We start from the raw sequence: 20,115 nt of genomic DNA, 5'->3' as shown, positions 1-20,115 counted from the left end.
GTTCTACCGACAGCAGTGAACCTTGACAGAACTAGAGCAGCAAATGCTACTGGACGTTTGAATGCTCATAATTTACAGCCAAGATTTGAGCTTTAAAACAGTATTTTGATTCATTCCACCTATCCGTACAACAACAAGAAGAAATTCATACACCTCATCAATTTTTTCCCTCTCCATGTCTATAAAAATGAAAATTTTAATGTCACTGATAACAACAAGTCATAAAAAATGGAAATCAAAGAAGTACAAACCTCTGCCATGTAGGTGACCATATTCAAGGTGATGTCAGAGAAGGCTTCATGTAGGTACCGGCACACTACACTGACCCAGATGGAACAGTCCCTGGTGTAAGTGTGGGTCTTGTACAGGGTCATGACATGAGCCAGGTTGGTTAGCTTGGTATTCTTCTCTTCTAAGCAGACCTAGGGTTTGGCATGCCAAAAAAATTGCTTAAATAATTCTAGCACCATTTTTCTTTTAGCTGTTTGGGGTTATTTTAGCAATGAATATTTAATCATTTTATAGCCCTTAGTTTTACAGCCTTTCAATACATGTTGTTGGAGCTGTGTTGGAGCATTGCAGTGCTCTCTGTGATAGTGTAGTATTGCATCAGGCTGCATGAGATGGATGTGCTGTAAAAACAACCTTCGTAAATTGCATGGAGATGCAGGACTGCTGTGAGGTTCTGAAAGAAATCTCAGGGCGACTTACCCCAGCCAAGACAAGGTGGATGAAAACACTGCTTTACATGATATTTAACAAGGCTTAATTTATCATAAATCATTAATCATTTATCGGCAATTTATCATTATATAAACAGGAATGTTTCTGTCTATAAAAACCTGAAATAAAACCAGTATTAACCAGTCACAAGAACTGTAATATGATTATAATAAAGAAGAAGACCTTTCAGCTTGGTGATTGGAGTACAGACCTGGGCTATTCTTTCAGCAATGTCCTTACAGAACTGAGTCGGGCTGTCAAAGTTCTGAACCAAATGAGGAAGGAGACACAATACATTCAATGGGAAACCTGAAAGATAGCAATAGACGAAGACAAATTGGTATTACAATCTCTCTAAAGGGACATGCTAATAAATAAGTGTGCATAGTATATCTCTTACTATGAAGGGAGCTTCCCCATTTGCTCATTGACCTGTCAGACATTTCAGGTGAACATAAAGTTGGTGCATTTATTCTTCTCGTTGTATTACAAATCACTGATATTAAGTAGCAGGAATAAAAGGGGTATACGGTTTTATCAAGCTAACCGTGCTGCGTTTATTAATGTTTCCCTTTCTAATTGGGTATAGCACTTTCCCACAGATAAACCATGAATTTAACTGTGCTTAGCTGTTTCTCATGGCTTTGTCTGTTACTATGTGTGGCACTACACATGAGGGGAGTGTTCAGTGTGGAGGCGGAGTCCTGGATAAAGGGCGAGGCACTGCCTTCGTAATCACAGCTGTTCTGGCTGATCGCGGATGAGCCACAGCTGTGAAGGCTCTTTAAAAAGCACACTGAACAACCCCCCATGAAGGCACGAGCAGGGTAACCCCCGGTAGGGGAGGACCTTTCACCAGCAGTCCCGAGCGTAAGGCCGTTGTATTTCCGTCGGTTTTTTTTTCTTTTCTTTTAACCTTTCCCACCATGCATTTCTACCGGGACAGTTTGTCCTTTTTTCCAGAAGTCGAGTTTTTAGTTTTTGGCCTTGCGCTCCCTGCCTGCTCTCCCAGACTGGACCCCCTTAAATAGGGTAAGTCCAGCCTGGGCACCGCTCTACATGACGGTGCAGTGCGACTTTAAAACAAAATGGCGCATTTTTCAACTTCCTTTTTGTTCGGTTTTGTTTTCGGTTCTGGCTAACCTCATACCGGTGCCTCCGCCCCTGCAGATGGGGGATCAACTTTCACTGGTGCTCGCCGAGGCTCCTTCCTCTCCTGCATTGCTACACGTGCTTTTAGCTTTTGCCATAACTTTTTTTGGACTGGGCGCCACACTAAACTCTGCCGTTAACACTCATACTGTAGGAGTGTCGGAATGGGGCGGCCTGTGGTTACCTATGGCTTGAGAGGTGTCCACCACTGGGACCCTGGAGATGGGGGTGAGCTGGCTGAGGAGCTGCAGGGTGAGGTCCGTGGTGGAGAGGGACGTGAAGCCTTTGAGCAGCAGCTGCTGCAGTCCTGAGAAGTTGGCCCACTTCAGCTGCGCCAGCAGTTTCTCCAGCTTCTCCCGGTTCTCCGCCTTGTCCAGGGGGAGGTGCACCAGCAGCTTGTTCAGCAGCCTGAGCGCCATCTGGTACTCAAACTCGAAATCCGACTCCATGAGCGAGACAGCCACCCAGAAGATGGTGGCCAGCAGGTTGGCAGGATGGTTGACGTTGGTGGGGTCCGCCATGTTGTCCTTGGAGAAGGAGGAGGAGCTGCGGGTCTTGCTCAGGACACCCTGCTGTGTGCAGGCCTGGATCCTGTCCAGCGTGGCACTCCGGGGGGGATCTGACAACCGGTCCACCTCGCCAAACTTCTTGGGCACTGAGTAGCTCCTCTGGTGCCTGCTGCGTTCTGCAGTGCCCATGCCAGCCCCACTCTGCCCAGGGATTAGGTTCAGCTGCCTGGTGCTCTTGCGGTTTGAAGTCAGCTTGCCATTGGTTAGGAAATCAGGTGAAGATGACCTGCTTTTAACACCATCACCAACAATAAAACACATCAAGCTAGCTATGCACTGTGACATCCATCTAACACAGTCATCCACCTTTATAAGATCACCCTTGTCTTTTGCCACTTTTTCATTGAAAGGTTCTGAACCAATTTACAGTTATTTAAATACCATTTTTACTGCCTTTCCAAGACTTTCTAAAGTATAGATGTTCTGTATTATTTAAATAATAAAGGAGGATCATTGAGATCATATGTTAACATTGGATTTGATCTTTTTTTTGAATTGGCACACTTATTTTACAGACGAGCTGCATTTTAATACACCTTTTCATGTTAAAAAAGTCAATAAGAAGAAGTAAGAAGGAATTATGTTATGCACTACTTTAGTGACAGTGTGCTTTGCAGGAAAATGACTAGGAAGAAACTTTAGAAAGTGTAAGAAATCACCTTTCACAAGACACTTCTGACCTTTTAGTGCTAAAATCAGACGTACCTCGTCAGGACTGCCATTAATTCATTATTCTTCAGACATTCAGCCAAATTATCCACGACAGACTCCAGGGTAAGCAGAACTTCCATTACATAACCCTGGATTAATGAAATGTAACAGAGTCATCAGACAACTGCTGAGCACAAGCACTATGAGAAAAGGCTCAGAGCTTTGCTTCTCTGGAGTCAAACAGCTGACAATTTGCAAGGGAAAACATACAAATTATGACCAAAGAATACTTAAAAAAATGATCATTAGAATTGTGCTTTAGCCCATACAGAAATCTCAATTTCTGTTTTCTAGGAATGCACGTTTGAAAACATTTTCCATGTAGGAAAATCAGAAGACACACCCAGCTGATCTCATGAACTGAGAAAAAAATAATTTGAAAGCATGATGTTTATATAATAACAGTCAGGAATTTAGGTCTATGCAATCAACATCATCCATCACAATAAGCAACCCATTCCTTTAGCATTGGCAAACCACACAAATGTGATCAGATCCAGCCTGCATCTTTGATATACAGTATAAGAAGTCACATCTAATGTGTTGTTGAAAGGGTCTATCCATTTTGACAACAAAATAAGAAAGCTGAATGCATATTCACAAAGTCTTATGACATCTTTATTTCTACATAACACTAATAAATGTCAAAATCTACCACAAACTGAAGGCATACATTGCTATTTATATTCATGCTAGAACAATAAAATTTTGAAAGTTTCAGCAGCCACGGGTGTCACAGACAAGAAAATAAAGTTCTATCCTACATGTAATACATGACATGTTGTCCGTTTACACTATCAAAACCTAGAGGGGAGGAGCCTGCTGCCACTGACCAGCCAATTGTATGACACCACTCTCTGGTACCATTCCAAGCCCCTCCCCTCTGCTCTTCTATGATTGGACATGGGAGAGGTGGCGCAAAAGAAGCTTTTGTTACGAAAATGTGGAGTGAAAAAATCCAAATAAAAAAAGTTAGGGTTAGGGTGTCAACTGTTGTCCATTTACACTAACTGTGAGAACCATTTCAAATACAGTTTCATGGCTCTCAATGAACAGGGAACGGCCTGAATGGATGGATGGGAGGAGGCAGACAACAGGCCGGAAGGAAGTACCTGCACTTCGTCTCCATGTTCCCCTACCACCTCCACCAGCCGGGAGAGCAGATCAGACACGGCGTGAGAGGACAGGGGCTGCTTGAGGGCCCGGAAGATCTGGAAGGAGCGGCCCGCGTAGTGCCGCGAGGAGCTGGACAGCGCCGTCTGCAGGGCCACATCGCTTAGCTGCTGCTCGAGATGACAATCTGCACAGACAAGGGGCTTTGTTCAAAGGCTGGAAGCAAGCTGCGCACCAATCTCAGTGAAGGTGACATCTCAGTTAATGGGGAACTGCAGCGCCATTTTTATATTTCGGGGTTAGAAAGAATCGGCAATGATGAGTATACTTCAACCTGCAATAACAGTAAAATGTACACAGTAACTTTGAAAACCTCCAATTTACATCACAAAATTAAGGAAATTTCCAGGTATGTGCAGAGCCATGTTCTGTGATTCAGAATGAGGCAACCAAACTTCTAGTGACGTGGTGCGGCCCTTGTAAAGGTCACATTGTAAAGAAGCAGGCTTGTGAATACATTGCTTTTAATCCAAATAGAAATATTGTTCCCGACCCTTTTCAAAGCTCTGTCAATGACAAGAGTAAGACATTAATAACTAGCTCTGTGTTACAATGCTTTAATTTACTACAACAGTTCAAACAAATGCCTTTCTATAAATTTAAAGAAGGAAGTCTTTTCTCTGTGATAGAGAAAATGGAAAGGTCCGCAAAACCTTATACCTTCCAGAAGAATTCCACCTCCAGTATATCAAATTCATCGTCATTTCCAAGGTTTTATACATATATATTGATTCATACATGCCTTTATTCATGCCTTGCTTCCAAATTCACAATTTGTTCCCTGCCTCTGCCTGCTGCTTTTCTGAAACTGATCCTGACAAATATTCTGAATCTTTGCCCTTTGTTGATTCATGAGCAGGTATTCAGGAACATCAATGCACAAATGACAATCTACCTTCGATTTGAGCTGACTTTCAGCTGACACAAACGGAAATATCCCAGTGGTAGGCTAAATACACACTGCAAGATTAATTCTTAGGGAGTCAGCCCGCAATGTTCGGAAATTAACGTGATCAAACTGAGCTTGTTCTAATGGAACAATGTATTTTGCAACAAAAGCAAACTTTATGTTCTAATACCAACATTGAGTTTAGAAGCTCTTGTCAAATGATGAGAACTACCCTCAGCATTCACTGGCAACAGTATCATTACTATCTGTAAACCACTAATGTAACACTAGTATAATTCAAATAGGGCAGCTGTACATGTAGGTTGTAAATACAGTTTATGTTAGATCGCTGTTATGAAATATTGTAACCGTGTCAGAAATGACTGGCAGTAAGATAAGGTAAATGGCACATATGGAGCCTTTATCAAACCATTGGCAACCATTGGCAGGAAACAGCATTATTCTCACCTGACTTGGACTCCTTGAAAACTGACACCACGTGCCGGAGAAAGTTTGCCAGCTGCTCAGCACTCTTTGAGTTCTGGTTCTTTGGGGTGATGTCTTCGTGGCACCACAGAGGTCCAAATGCTCTGTTATTTATTAAAAAAGAAACCGGTCATATTGTGCTTGTTTAAACATTAAATTGCCCTTTCAATCTTGAAAAAAGACATACTGCAATTACTACCATATACATGTAATTATAAAACAGAAAAGGGAATACTTATTAATACTACTAACAGCATTTTATCCATCCTATAGCATCTTAATCACATCCTAAACTTAATTTCCCACTTATGACACTAGATGGCAATGTAGAAACTGAAGTAATTGCTATGAGGAACTTAAAGATAAAATACTTAACATTTAAATAAGGGGTTTGTGTTGCATGACTTAGCATTCAAGCCACATACCTCTGCTTTAGTACTGATTTTCCTAACACACAAAGAGCTCTCACTTACATTAGGTTATGTGAAACCCTATAACACAATAAGTAAAACGTGTGAAGACTGCGTTAGCCTGATACCCACAGCGGAACTGCAGCATCCTGGCTTGTTTTTAAAAGTGCAGAGTGAACCACAACATTTCTTATAATGTAAGAAAAGAAAAGTAGTTCAAGTGGATTAGTACCGGGTAGTGAGGAACTCAATGAGCTTATTGGTCTTCTCATCGGCCTCAGTGGAGGTGTCCAGCTCGTCCATGTCCTGGGAGATTTGGGGCAGATTGCTGCTGCTGCCCCCGAGGCTGATGCTGGAGGAGGTTGAAGAGGAGCTTAGGCCAGAGTCTGGTACTGGGGAGGCCTGGCATTCTCGCAGGAAGTCAAAGCCACCTGGCCGGAGAGAGGAAAAGACACCATGTGAATGATGGGGGTTACAGTTTAGGGCCTGCTGATTGTATGGCCACTATACAGTTAGGTTCAGGACAAATCTCAAGCAGTGGGGACATCCCAGACTATAGCAAATTGAGGTCAGGGATGCAATAAGTACACCTACTCAACAGCAAAGGGGTAAAAATGCCCATGTAAATGTGTGCCTTTCATTATAGTATTATGTCAAGGCTGCAAATGTTGTTGAAATAGTGAGAGAGTGCAAGAATGGCTTTGAAAATAAGAATTAGCCAGACATGTGGTACGACAAATTAAATACCAACAACATTGCTGCCAGCAAACCCCACGCCTTTGCATATGGCTACTTCTGAGCAAGATAATAAAAATAGCTGACTGGAATGCTTTAATCAAGACCTCTAATGTGCTCCGTACATATGATTGTTTTTGGCAAGGCTCTTGAATGTTTACTTTGAGATAACAAATCACCCGTTGCCTGAGAAGTCTCAGCAGCCCGGGATGTTGTAACAGAGCTGTACAAGAAAAGACAGAATGTGTCGGAACAGTATGTCCAACACAGACCCATGTTTTATAGTTCTCGGTAAGACTTGTGCTTTTTAAATGATGTTTTAATTCTTCCTTGGAATGAAGAATTATATTTGTTTTTTTACATTTTTGGAAGCCTAAGAATTCACAAAAGAAAAGCATCTCTATATATGATGGGAATATGATCACCGGTGCTCCATACCTGTGTAGAGGTATTCTGGCTGGTAGTTAGCCTTCACTGTTAGGGTTTTACTCTCACACATCTCCCTGGTAAGGAGCAGCACAGAGGCGATGACTTGGAAGTTGTTGTTGCAAGACAGTGCAATCAGCAGGTGAAGAAGAAGGCGCTTGCTGTGCTCAAACACCTCTGGGCGATAGTGATCCAGTCCTGTCCAAAAAGAAGAGAAAAAAAATAAATGTCAAGATCAAGAATATTATTGTTTACGCCAGATCAGCTTGTTGCTTGGCGTGACAGTAAACAAAAAGCCTTTGGTTCAAAAAGATCAGAGATAAGATATTTTTGTAGAAGTTCAATTTCAAGCGACCTTTGCAAACGCAAAGGTGACAATTAAATGTCATTCAAGGAAGATGAAGAAAATAGTCTAGGAGAGATAAGCTCAGCTGTACAGGTGGTTTTCCGTAATGTGTGGATGGTATTAGTCATTGCATTTTCCAGATGTTTTAAATATTTTGCAGGAGTGTATTACATGTTAGGCAGCAATAATAAGAAGCCTCCAATACAAGAAGAGATTTGAGAATCTGACAGTCATCTACTGAGGAGCTATGATTCACATACAGTAGGAATCACATTAGCTAAGCTGACATCTGGAATTTAGCATTCCCTTCTGGCAATCAATGATCTTAATTTAATTATACAATGAACAAATTAACCATTCAGATTTAGAAAATCTCTCTGCCTGACATGCTGTTGGAATTTAAGAATTTCCTCTGGGCGTGTACAAATATAGGTTCTAAGTGTCAGTCAAGTATCTACTGTACAATTTATACGTCTCCCTAATAGAAAGAAAGTTTAACCTATTATTTGAAGTGACTCAACAAATGTTTTCTTTTAGAGTGAGTTCAGATGTTCTTTCACAAATTTTATGTTGTTTTTTTTTAGTTTTCAGAAAGCAAGAAAAGCAAGTCGCCACAGTCCAAGTTCTTTAGTGCTGGCCAGATACACTGTAGCCACACTGTCTAGCAAACACAGGAGCAGCTGCATTGTAGTCAACAACTCAACTATTGCTGCTTGCAGAAAACTTAAAAACATCCAAATGAATAAAGAATTCATAGTGTTTCTCCAACTCTCTGGAGTGAAGGAAAATGTAAGCCAAAAGACCATCAATGGAAGTTGTTTTTCATTTCTCTCCTATGGCTCTTTATATTTCCAAGAGTTACTGTTTTGGACTGCTTTTAATGTAGGGCTTGCCTACAGAGCTAGGCTGGACATGTTAAAATTGTGGCTGCTATTAACTGCCCTCAATGTCAGCCGTATCTACTTTTTCTTTTCCCAGGACCAAGTAAGAAAGGGGAGTGTACCCAAAAACAAAGCATGAAGAAGCAGAGGCAGATGGAGAGCCCAGTCCTCTCTGACACTATGGTCAACCACCATCTCGGTCATGAAGATCACAGCTATGTTACACCTGAAACACAAAGCACATTGTCATTTTCCCATGTCTCCATACATGGGAAAATACAAATCTGTTTGTTAACGAAAAACAAATCCAGTCTAGCTGTGTAGATTCTCGGCTCTGTCTTTCAAAGAGCATACAGTATTTAGAAGGATACTGAGGTGTCTGTCCTTCAGTACATAGCAATACACTTCTGCCCTTGTCTCAGTCTCTTCTGAGCAGCAAGTGCTTTGTGTTTTCTATAATAGACTACTGCAGTGCTATCTTCACGTAAAAAAAGTCCTCAGTAAGTTGTAACATGGTTAGAATCAGCCATAATTTAAAAAAATGCTATTAACACATCATTTCAGCCTTAATGAACCTGATTCCTGTGGAATTCATCACTACATTCTGCCTGCCATGAATACCATGGATATACTGTATATGTTTCTTTGATGTGTACATACTGTAGGTCATGGAATAGGTCATCCTAAGGGCATAAGGACAGCACTTTTACAATCCAAATACTAGATAAAGTAAATAAAGTAGTTTCTACTTAAGTTTTTGTTGTTAAATCTATTTTTATTGCTGTAAGTATGCTATTTTTTTATTTTCATATGATTATTTTATCCCTTTTATGGATGCAAAGGGATTTGGAACACTTTTTCTTTCCAAAAGGCGCTACATAAAATAAAGATATTTTTTCTGCACCAAAACACACCAGACTATCCCTGCAATAAGTAGTGTATGAGGATATGTGATAAAGCCATCATGATTATTTGCAGATCTGCTTCTGCATAAAAATAAGAATTCAATGAATTTGAGGTATGAATGCTGAATATATTGACCCTTATTTTTTGTGACTTTAGATGAATTTGAGAAGTTTTATGATCGCATTTTAGCTTTAAGGTTATTTTTTGCTTTCTGATTTAAACAACTGAAAAAGGTACACTAAACAATTACTCTATTTAAGGAATTTTACAGCAGTTCTTCAAGACAGATGGTTCCCTCTTTCTGGACCTATGATTTGCATAGGTCCGTTGCAGTTAAGGTCCTGAATAAACACTGCATTGTAAACAAAATGTGGTCTGTGAATAGAGCGTTCACTCAGAGCATTCCCACAAGGTTTCCCACAAAGGCTCATATAAAGTCTCACGCAAGGTTTTTTTCAACAGAATTCAGGAGGAATGAGGATCCTGCTCTCTAAATGGTTAAAGGGTCATTTTAAAGGCACAGCCCATAATGAAGAGACACAACAGGGAAATACTAACCACTGCTTCATGACAGGGCTATATTGCAGAGAAGTTTACTTTAACTGAAAATCAAATATTTGTTTTTAATGAAGGCAGAAAGGGGAAATAGTAAGGGAAAGGTCTGGAGTCATAGTGTTTTTATTTGTCTCACAAGAGGGCATTCTGCTTATGCCAGGGAGTGTTTTAAGTAGATGTTAGTCTGAGATCAATGGCAGCACAGAATTCAGGCCTCACAGGAGAAAAAGCCTTACAGCAGGAATACTTTTAACAGAGCAAGTCTGAGAACTCTTCAAAGAAAAAAAAATACAGGAATTACTTTTCAATGGTTAAAATTTGCGTGCTGTATGTTCAATAAAGAGTATGTCCGCCATGAATATTTTCTTTAATCTCACTTTTTTAAACTACAATTTCCCTCTTCAGATGGCTTAGGAGAGGAATGTATGTGAACACCTGATCAAATAAGGATGTACAGTAGTAGTTTCCCATGTTCAATAGCATTCAAGAACGTTCCTAGATAAAGATATCAGCAGAACATAACTTTTTCACATTTTGTTACTTATGGTCAAGCAAAGTTAAAAACAAGGTATACATGAGAATCCAAGCATTGTCATTTTCAACAATGCAAAGAAGTATTCTAGACTTGAACTGCTCTTCTTTCTAGACACAAGGCAAAAGAAAAAAAAAACATAGTGACACAATAACAGTATCGGTATCAAATTGACATTCAGGGATGCTTTCTTAAGCAGCTTACCCTGAAGCTGCAATTTACAATAGGTTCCTTTTACAATGACAGCTAACATAAAATTGCTGAATGAATTCAAACTAAATGTTTGAAGTTCCTTTAAAAGAGGAAATCTGCTGTTTCTAGCATTTTTCTCTACAGCTGCATGCTGGGAACGTTTTCCTCTGACACAGGTATTGGACATTTTGAGTGGCTGGCAGCCAGTGGGACGAAAGCGAAGAGGTCTGTGCGCTAACCTGTGAAGCGGGCCCCGTGTGGTGATGGTTTCAGGAAGATAGTCCACAAGGGGAGCCCAGCAGCCACCGTTAACAGGCATGGGCAGAGGCTGCGGCTGATTGGTTTCCAGCACGTTCATCAACCACCCAGCGTAAGGAGGCAACGGGTCACCTAAGAAGGGGGCGATGGAAACAATGTGAAAGGTGTGGACACAGCACATGGAGACACCAAGAATCCTGTGAATGCAGGACACTCCTTTTCTATATTTAACAGCAGCCAGCAGCCATATCACCCTGCAACTCACAACTGGTGACACACTGAAGCTCAGCAGGTGTGAGCCTGGCCAGTACCTGGATGGGAGATCTCTTGGGAAAAACTATGATTCCTGCTGGAAGTGATGTTAGTGGGGCTAGTAGGAGGTGCTTACCCTGCGGTCTGTTTGGGTCCTAATGCCCCAGTATAGTGACAGGGACACTATACTGTAAAAAGGCACCATCCTTTGAGATGTGAGATGTAAAACCAAGGTCCTGACTCTCTCTGGTCAAAAGAGTAGGGGTGTTACCCCGGCATCCTGGCTAAATTTCCCATTGGCCTTAACCAATCACGGCCTCCTAATAATCCCCATCTATGACTTGGCTTCATCACTTTGTTCTCCTAACCACTGATAGCTGATGTGTGGTGAATGTACTGGCGCACTTTGGTTGCCGTCACATCATCCAGGTGGGGGCTACACATTGCTGGTGGTGGTGGTGGGTCGCCATTACCTGTAAAGCACTTTGAGTGGACTGTACAAAAAAGCACTATATAAGTGTAAGAAATTATTATTAAATTTAACAAGCGCCAGATTGTTTTTTTTCGGAAAGGAAGCGAACGAGATCTCCCAAAATGGACACATTTGGCCTGTAAACTAAAAAGCTTCAATGGTCATGGCTCTCTAAGAAACATTTGGCATGCACTGAGCTTCTTTCTCAGCGTAGCATGCAGTTACAACAAAACGCATTCCAGTCTCTTAAAAAGGTAGGCTGTCACTGTTCACTTGAGTGTGCTCTATAATTAATGCGAGGAATATCTCGGACAATCGGTATTTTTGCCAACACTTAGACATATCGGAGCTGTTCTGTTTTTAGCGGAATGACTCCTCAGCACCAATAAAGCAAAGCTGTTTTGGGGTCGCTGGCACTGATACCACAGGGGCACATGCCAAAATTCTCTTTTTAGTCCTGCCAGTTCTCACAGTCGATCTAGATTCTTAGAAGAGGGGGTGGGAGAACGTTAACAGTTTAAAGGCCAGCTTCTCAGGAATCAAACCAACATGGCTCCCTTGACAGAGGTAAACAGGGCTCTACACAAAACAAATGTCAAGTCAGTGGAGTTCATTCGACAAACAAAAGCGTGGAGGAGCTTCTCCAACAGCACAGTGACACTTCCAAAAACAGGCAAGAATAGAGGGTAATTACCTCATCGGGTAAGCACACAGAGTACTTTGCCTTAGCAGTTACATTTCTAAGATTTCAAATGTTTGTGCAAGACTGCTACAGCAGAACATTTTGTATGGACATTATTCATTTTCCCTCAAACACATACAATCTGTCTGAGACCCACCTTTCAAATGACAGGATTCTTTAAGTAATGATAAAAAAGGACTAATAACCAATTAAATCTAATCAGGTAAAGAAAGCAGTTTTCTTATTTTATAGGACAAAGCCACAAATCTACTGTTTAATTTGTTGTGTTAAAAACTAAAACTTCCTCAAGTTATTTAGCTCACCACAGACATCAATTGAAAACAAAAAAAAGCTCATGAATAAGAAGAAAAGACTTACTTTTTTCCTCGTCGTAGGAGCCTCCTGAGCTGTTACTGTATCGTGATTCCAGCCTCGTGTGTGCCCTGATCACATTACTGAACCTTGCACAGAAAACATGAAAATAAAACATAGATACATATGAACAACAGCATACTGTTGCTAAAATTACCTTATAATTTGCTCACAAGAAGGAAATATGCCTTTTGTAAAGTGTTAAGAGCCGTAACAATATTATTATTAACTCTATTCTATTTTTTTCTAAATGCAGCAAATAGGCTCTTAAGTGTAATAGAAGTAACATTAAAGTAAGTTAAACCTTCAAGAATTAAATTCAGTCTTTTATGGTTTGTTGTAACACTGGGTCTGGGCTTCCAAGAGCAATAAGAATTTAAGTGAGCAATCATATTTACTCTGCAGAATTGAGGTACTGTAGATACTAGACAGTGTTTGTCTCCAAAAAGAGTCAGACGTAACATGTTGAGCACTTTGTACTTCTCTTTACTTTCAGAAACATGAAGCCATAATGGATTAGAAGGAAAAAGCACATCATAATACAGCTTTTAAAAAAAAATAGAAACACATTTTAAACAGTTTTCATTTTTTAGGTTTTAGAGTATATTAGTCTTTGTTTATCTTGCAGGCTAATATGAGTTACTGTTATTAGTATATAAGTAGAAAGGGCATTTTGAATCCTGCTAATTAAATAATTACTAGTTCTCTAAAAGTCAATACATGTAATAATAATATTTACAGGCAGAAGTAAATCAGGCAAAATATACAGGGATTTAGGCAGATTTTGTAAGGGTATGTAAATTAATGTAAAATGTTTGGGTTGATTGTATATTGGTACATTGTGCCAGTAGTAAGTTCTTGTTTCCTGATAATGCTAAGAAAAATGATCAGAGGTAATACCAATAAAAATGCCCACCTGTCTTCGTTGTCTTTTGCTAGTTTGGTTTCATCTGTATCAGGGAAACTTTCATGGCCTGCAACTACTGTATTGCTACTGGATGTTGTTCCTAAGCACAAAAAACAAAATAATACAATAATACTTATTTTACACATTTACAGTATCATGGTGAGATTTACAGATTTCCTTTAAAAACAGAAGCATTTACATGTAAGTAACACAATTTCTAAAAAAGGCACACAAACAAAAACTCTGAACTATTACAAATGTGGCAGGTGTAAAACAAAAAAGTGAAGTTAAAAACTGGGACACCAATATAGAAATAAAAAGTGCTGTAAAAACAGATTGGTGATCACCTCAACCCACAGACTACTGATGTCCGTGTGTAGCTGAATTAACATCTGTCTTGGGCAACCATACCAGTTTTAAAAATCAAAACATTGCTGATTCATCTTTAAAGTTTAATCGAAATGTTTTCAGTTAATTTAACAGATCAATTAATATCAGTAATGTAGACAGTGTTATACTGAACAACACCAAACATTATTTATGTGTTATCCTCCAATGTAAGTACTGTACATGTACAGCAAAGCCTCGCTTAGTATTAAAAGGAGAGAGAATCAGCATTAATAAATACCATTATAGCCTGAGTTCATAAAGGATGGGCTCCCATGAGTGTTATTTAATAAGTATGAGCCCTCAAAAAAATAGCTTTTTTGGTAATTGGTAATGGTATGTCTGATATTTTTGACACATGATATGCTTTAAAATCCATTTCATACAGAAAGCTTTTTTCCTGAATGATGGTTGCACAGGAAATACAGAAAATTAGCCTCTGCACCAGTACATTCAGTCAGAGCTTAAGTAGATTAACCACCATCTGCCTTCACTCTTCCAGCTTGGCAGCAGTGGGAGACTACATCTGCCAAGAAGGCCAGGGCTATGGCTCATCCTGGGAGCCTTGAGACTTCTCTTTGCTGAAACGGGTTTTGAGACTTCTTTTAATGAGCCCTTACTAACAGTACTGGCTATACAACAAACATACGTTACCATGCCACACCCTCAGTGGCTGAGAGCTGGCATGCAATTTTTCACTGCATTTTGTCTTTAGCAGGAATTGTAGATAATCAGCTAAAGCCTGAATGTGATCTAGGTGCTTCTACCAGGACCATATAAAATAAAAGCCATTTTTCTTTTATACAGGTGGATTTCAAGTCATTAAAAATGGCCAGGACAAAGAGCACCATGGTGAATCAGTGCTAAGCGAGGCTTTGTTGTAGTTCCATAAACAGTACAGCTCACTGGGAAGAGAAGTACAGGAGCCCCTCTTACAATGGAATGGGCATGAAGCAAAATGCCAGACTCCTTTCTTCACTATGAGCAGACAGATCCTGGTGGTGACCCATGAATCCACACACTATATCCAAAACGGATTCAAGCTTGAATTGCTAGGTCTGTGCAAAACTGTGTGTGCTGGATGAACACAAGTTGTAATGTTCTGCTCTTGTCATATCATATTAAAAGTTGCTATCTGGCCGTCAAATCACAATGGCAGTGATTGGAGGAACGGTGTCTGACCAGAAGCAGCAGCAGAAGTCTTGTTGCTGGCAGCGAATCTGTAGAAGGGCGGGTTATCACAGTGCAGCACCACAGGGTTCACTGGGTCAGTCTGCTGAAGCTCGAACAGGAGCTCCTCCATGGTCTGGATGGTATTATTCCGGCAAAGGTAGATCACGACCTTCTTAATCTGCAAGAAACAGGGACAGGATCAGGATCTGACCCAGGTGGAACAGTCACAGGTCCTTGACGTTACAAGATACTACATGGATTCCCATTTTTAGGTATATTTAAAGTATAATCTTTTGCTCCTTTTCTAACTTTTAACTAAAGCTGTCAACAATAATTTGTTGTTTCTCACTTTTTAAGTTGGAATATAATTAATGAAAAACTTGACAAACCACAAGACTAATGTATACATTTTGGGAATAAAATCTATGAACTGGAAATGAAAAGTAACATCTCTTGATCCTATCTATTCCCTTTGCTTCCCTTTTACTAAATACTGCCTGTGGAGGATTTAAAATAAAGTAGAAATGTTTATGAGGGATGTAAAAAGTTTGATTTTATGATATTACTTTTACTAAGCACAAAACGTATTCTTGGGATTCTATTCTTAAAACAATATGACATAGAATTTCAAAAGTTAATGAGTGAAAAGTATAAAAACACAGAGTTGTAATTAGCACTGTGGCCTTTCTGTGTTGGAGCCACACAATGAGGACTATTGTAACAGAATGTTTTTCTTTCCCATAAATGTAGATGCTACACTTACGTATGGCAGAAGAGAAGTGTCACTGCTCACACCACACAAGCTGATGAGGAACTGGAGTGTGGTTCTCAGGTTGTTGCTCCACTTGTCGTTGCTTACAAGGGCATTCCAGGCATTCTCCATTTCAGGCCCAGGCACCTCATCTCCGTACTGTGAAGAGGATTTCAAGATAGGAAAGGTGCTTTTAAAAAATAAAGTTCTAAATGCCAACTGTAACATTACAAAAAGGGAGGAAAAACAGCGCAGAGAACAGTTGCAAGCGGGAATAAAGAGAACTGGAAGAAAGATGGAAGACACATAGGAAACTGAACAGGAAAGAAGAAAAAAATGAGCAGAGAGAGCAATGCATTGTTGTAAAGTACCTTAGCAGTCATGAACATGAGGTTGTTGAGCACCAGCGAGGTAGCCTGCAGAGAGCCCCAGCCAGTGCCCTTGAGTGTGTGGGAGAGACCCAGGCTGTCAGCCCTCTCCTTGGCCTCCTCTTCTGGGGTGCAGGGGCTGGAGACTGGGGGCAGCAGCCCACTGTCCACCAGCTCAATGTTGTGCAGCCAGGGCAGCAGGTAGGTGAGCATGATCTGACGTCCATTGGGATGGGTGGTTGGGAATCTTTGGCTGACCTCTTTGACATGAAAGGCAAACCAGTGAAAATGGCCACAACCTTTTAGAAGTTAGGCAAGTCTAAAATAACACTCTGCACTGGGGCAAAAATTGATTAAAAGGCTTTTTGCACTACTAAAACAGTAATATTGACAAAAATGCTTTATGAGATAATGGGGTATTAATACATTGTCCCACGTGCTACAATATACAGAAGGAGCTCTGGTACTGAGTATTTCTGGTACTGAGGTTCTACAGGGTCTAACGCAACCTAAAACTCTTAAATAAACTGGGGATGGATGGTATTCTTCAGTATTCTTCTACTGAGGAAAATAATGCGTGGTTTTTTCACAGCCATAACTAGGATACTTCAACTCTCAAATCTCCCAAGATGGGAGATCAGCCAATATATAACACACATTCATAAAAAGGAAGACCAACTTGTATCAGAAAACTATGGGTCAGTATCTCTTACATCTGTTATTAGTAAAGTTATATTAAACTAGAAGAATGCAAACAAAACAAGGGGAGATTTTAAGAGATATTTAATATAAATGTAGGAAGTGAAGGTTTTGTTGAACTAACCAAGCATCAGCGACAATAGTTACAATGCTTACAACATGCTTCATTGTATGTGGATTTCCAAAATATTTTGTCAGGTTATTTTTCAACTTAAAAGCCACAGAAACAATGTCACATATGGATTGAAACTGATTAATGATTAGCAAAGTGTAGGTAACGAGAGTCTTAAGGAGCATAACCTCAAATTATGCAGGCAGTGATGAGCCACAGGGATCTGTTTTTAGGCATATGGCCCTTCCTGATCTATATCAATGATTTAGATCCTGGAAAGTTTAGAAATTTAGCTAAATTTGCAGAAACCAAACCAAAAAATGAGGGAATGGTGAACACTGAAATAGCCAATTACAAAAAGACTCAGATAAAATCAGACAGTCATATATCAAATGAAATTTCACAAGTGCAAAGTGATGTGCACAGAAAGCATGAACGATTACTGTGCCTAACACATGGTTGATTCAAATTTGCAGGAAGCTACACAAGAAAGGGATTCCAGTATTCATGCAGAGTCCAGTATGCCTGTCAGGGGCTTAAGGCCCAAACTCCGGGCTTCTTTAGGGAACAGCTGGTCAAAATGTTAGGTTCACTTAGGTTCTAAACTACCAAATGAGAAAAGTAGGCTGACTGGGATTCTCTCATTTGCAGCATATTTTTTGCAACATCCTCCCTGTTCAGTGAACATATTGTTTTGTTGTCCATTAAAAAATATCTCTTTCCCACAAGGACACTTTCGTAAAATATTATTTGACAGGTGTACAAAATAAGAAATTAACTTATTTTTAAATGAACTGGTTTCACCGTATTCAAGACTAACCATAGGAAATGCTCATTGAAATTTTCACATTTAATATATTGACATAAATATAAACAAACACACTCAGTAAAAACTTAATGTGATAAATGACAAAATTCTGTTTAATTTAAATACCATAATTGTTTTGTGAACAGTTTTTGAGGTCTTTTCACTTTTGTAAAACCTCATATCCGATACCACTTACAGTATAAGGTATTGCCAGAGTTTCTGTTTGAAAGACTGGCAGAGCTAGTCACTAAAACATACTATGACCTCTAGTGTTTGACCTGTGTTTGATCATCAGCAGAATTACTGGATGAATAAAATGTTTCATACTCCTCGTTTTAGATAAGCAGTACACTGGGCCCCACTTCGGAGATTCCCAGTACCATAGCAACGGCCAGTGGGTAGACGAGACTGAGAGAGCTCTCCCTCCCTAATTGGCTGCTCATCCATGTGAGTGGGAGACTACAGACAACATTAGCCACCCTTCACGTACTGTACTGTACTTGAGTCTTTAAAGCAAATGAGTAACAAATGTACTAAAGGTATTTTTTGTGTTCCCACACTCAATATACAAACCTAACTGGAGGCTAAAGATAGCATATATTAGCATATTCACACACAATTTATGGAAAAATATAGATGATGCCATTGTTACTACCATGTAAAAGTACTTTGTTTGGGTTTCCTCTTTGTGTTCCAGTTTTCTCTCACAGCCAAAGACATTCTGGTATTTTAATTGGCAAAACTGGCCCTGGTGTGAGTATACGCCTGTTTGTGTCTGCGTGTGCCCCAGCGATGGACTGCTGTCCCTTCCACGGTTATCCTCCCTTGTGCCCGTTGCTCGCCGAGATAATCTCTGGCTCCCCCACGACCAATAATTTAAGTGTTGCGACGCACATTTGGTGTGTAAACACAAGACACGGGCCACGCTTCAAGACTGCTGGCAGGAATTACGTGCAGGACGAGAGAAGTTTATCAAGTTTGACGGACACAAAAAACAAAACCAGCGAACCTCACAGTGTCACTGTTTTCAGTTCTTGGCAGAACAAGGACACTACTGTACGCACTTTGAGACAAACCCAGGTTTAACACTGAAATAGGTTTTGTTTCTAATACCAATAACAGTGTAGTGTATGAAATAATAATAAGGTTGAGAAACAGTGCACTATACAGATTGCTGGCTGAGTGCGGCTCACCTGAAAACAGAGGGAGAGTGAGCTCTGGGTACATCCTGGCCAGCTGGATAGAGAGCTGGGAGAGGGAGACGCTGTAGAGAGGAGGCAGGGGCCCGTGAGTACCATACAGTATGCTGCCTGGTTTCTGTTCAGCAGTCTTCTTCGAATACACAAAAAGTTTGGCTTCAAGGATCTGTTTTGTCAAAGAAATAGAATTCAAGTAAGATTGGATCAGTAATAGCAGATTTTTGAGTTCGTGAAATAAATTTTAGTATGGATACCTGAAACATTTCTCACACATCATGGTATTCACAGCTCAAACAGACACTGTCTTGGACTTTTTTATTTTCTGGATTTAGATATTTAGAAATAAGTGTGAATACTTATAGACACAGTCACAGTAAGCTTCAAATTTGTTATTTTTGATAGCAAAGTATTGTGTTCAGTCTCTTGTAAATTGAAATTCTTTATCGAGAGCTTTTACTGTCCAACCCTAGGAAAAAGGACAAAAAACTACAATAAAAGCCCTTGTCTTACCTGCATTAGCTGCATGGAAATTTCATATATTTCCCTGTTGGTGTCAGAGGACTTGAAGAGTACCAAATTCAGTAGTGTTACTATGTCACATGGGTAATTTCTGAAAACAATTTAAAAGGAAATAAATGTACAACACACTTTAACGACATCTGGAGTTACTTACACAACTATGCAAGTTAATGAACGAGTAATAGGTTTATTCCATGCTGAAAAAAAGAAGAAAGAGAACACAACGTTTCGGCCGTGGAGCCACCTGAAGAAGGCTCCACGGCCGAAACGTTGTGTTCTCTTTCTTCTTTTTTTCAGCATGGAATAAACCTATTACTCGTTCCTTTGCAGCCTACGCATGCTGACGCAGCTACCCACCTGAACTACTACAGTATGCAAGTTAATTACATAAACATCATTGTGCAATGAATTGCTCTGAATTAAATGTAAGGCCAACACAATATAACAGCGCCAATACGTAAGAAGACATT

At 40.0% G+C, this 20,115-nt stretch overlaps 1 protein-coding gene across 9 annotated transcripts in view; it reads right to left on the bottom strand.

The window, feature by feature from the left end:
* LOC148830631 (protein furry homolog) overlaps positions 1 to 20,115 on the bottom strand; it is a 101,973-nt gene that overhangs the window by 19,714 nt on the left and 62,144 nt on the right. For 6 of the 9 annotated variants that reach the window (XM_088920577.1, XM_088920581.1, XM_088920582.1 and 3 more), the window contains exons 30-46: positions 19,637 to 19,736; positions 19,121 to 19,292; positions 16,312 to 16,568; positions 15,953 to 16,099; positions 15,199 to 15,367; positions 13,639 to 13,729; positions 12,729 to 12,811; positions 10,926 to 11,076; positions 8,624 to 8,727; positions 7,287 to 7,472; positions 6,346 to 6,544; positions 5,686 to 5,807; positions 4,268 to 4,455; positions 3,150 to 3,244; positions 2,060 to 2,673; positions 935 to 1,032; positions 252 to 422 (exon numbers count right to left, since the gene is read on the bottom strand). In XM_088920577.1, coding sequence (XP_088776703.1) covers positions 252 to 422; positions 935 to 1,032; positions 2,060 to 2,673; positions 3,150 to 3,244; positions 4,268 to 4,455; positions 5,686 to 5,807; positions 6,346 to 6,544; positions 7,287 to 7,472; positions 8,624 to 8,727; positions 10,926 to 11,076; positions 12,729 to 12,811; positions 13,639 to 13,729; positions 15,199 to 15,367; positions 15,953 to 16,099; positions 16,312 to 16,568; positions 19,121 to 19,292; positions 19,637 to 19,736 — 2,947 coding nt within the window. The remainder of the gene's footprint in view (positions 1 to 251; positions 423 to 934; positions 1,033 to 2,059; positions 2,674 to 3,149; positions 3,245 to 4,267; positions 4,456 to 5,685; positions 5,808 to 6,345; positions 6,545 to 7,286; positions 7,473 to 8,623; positions 8,728 to 10,925; positions 11,077 to 12,728; positions 12,812 to 13,638; positions 13,730 to 15,198; positions 15,368 to 15,952; positions 16,100 to 16,311; positions 16,569 to 19,120; positions 19,293 to 19,636; positions 19,737 to 20,115) is intronic. The other 3 variants (XM_088920578.1, XM_088920585.1, XM_088920580.1) reach the window with 2 other exon arrangements.

The sequence above is a fragment of the Atractosteus spatula genome, chromosome 7, assembly GCF_055471065.1.
Source record: "Atractosteus spatula isolate fAtrSpa1 chromosome 7, fAtrSpa1.hap1, whole genome shotgun sequence".
Lineage (NCBI taxonomy): Eukaryota > Metazoa > Chordata > Actinopteri > Semionotiformes > Lepisosteidae > Atractosteus > Atractosteus spatula.
This window is presented reverse-complemented; position numbering and strand designations above follow the sequence as displayed.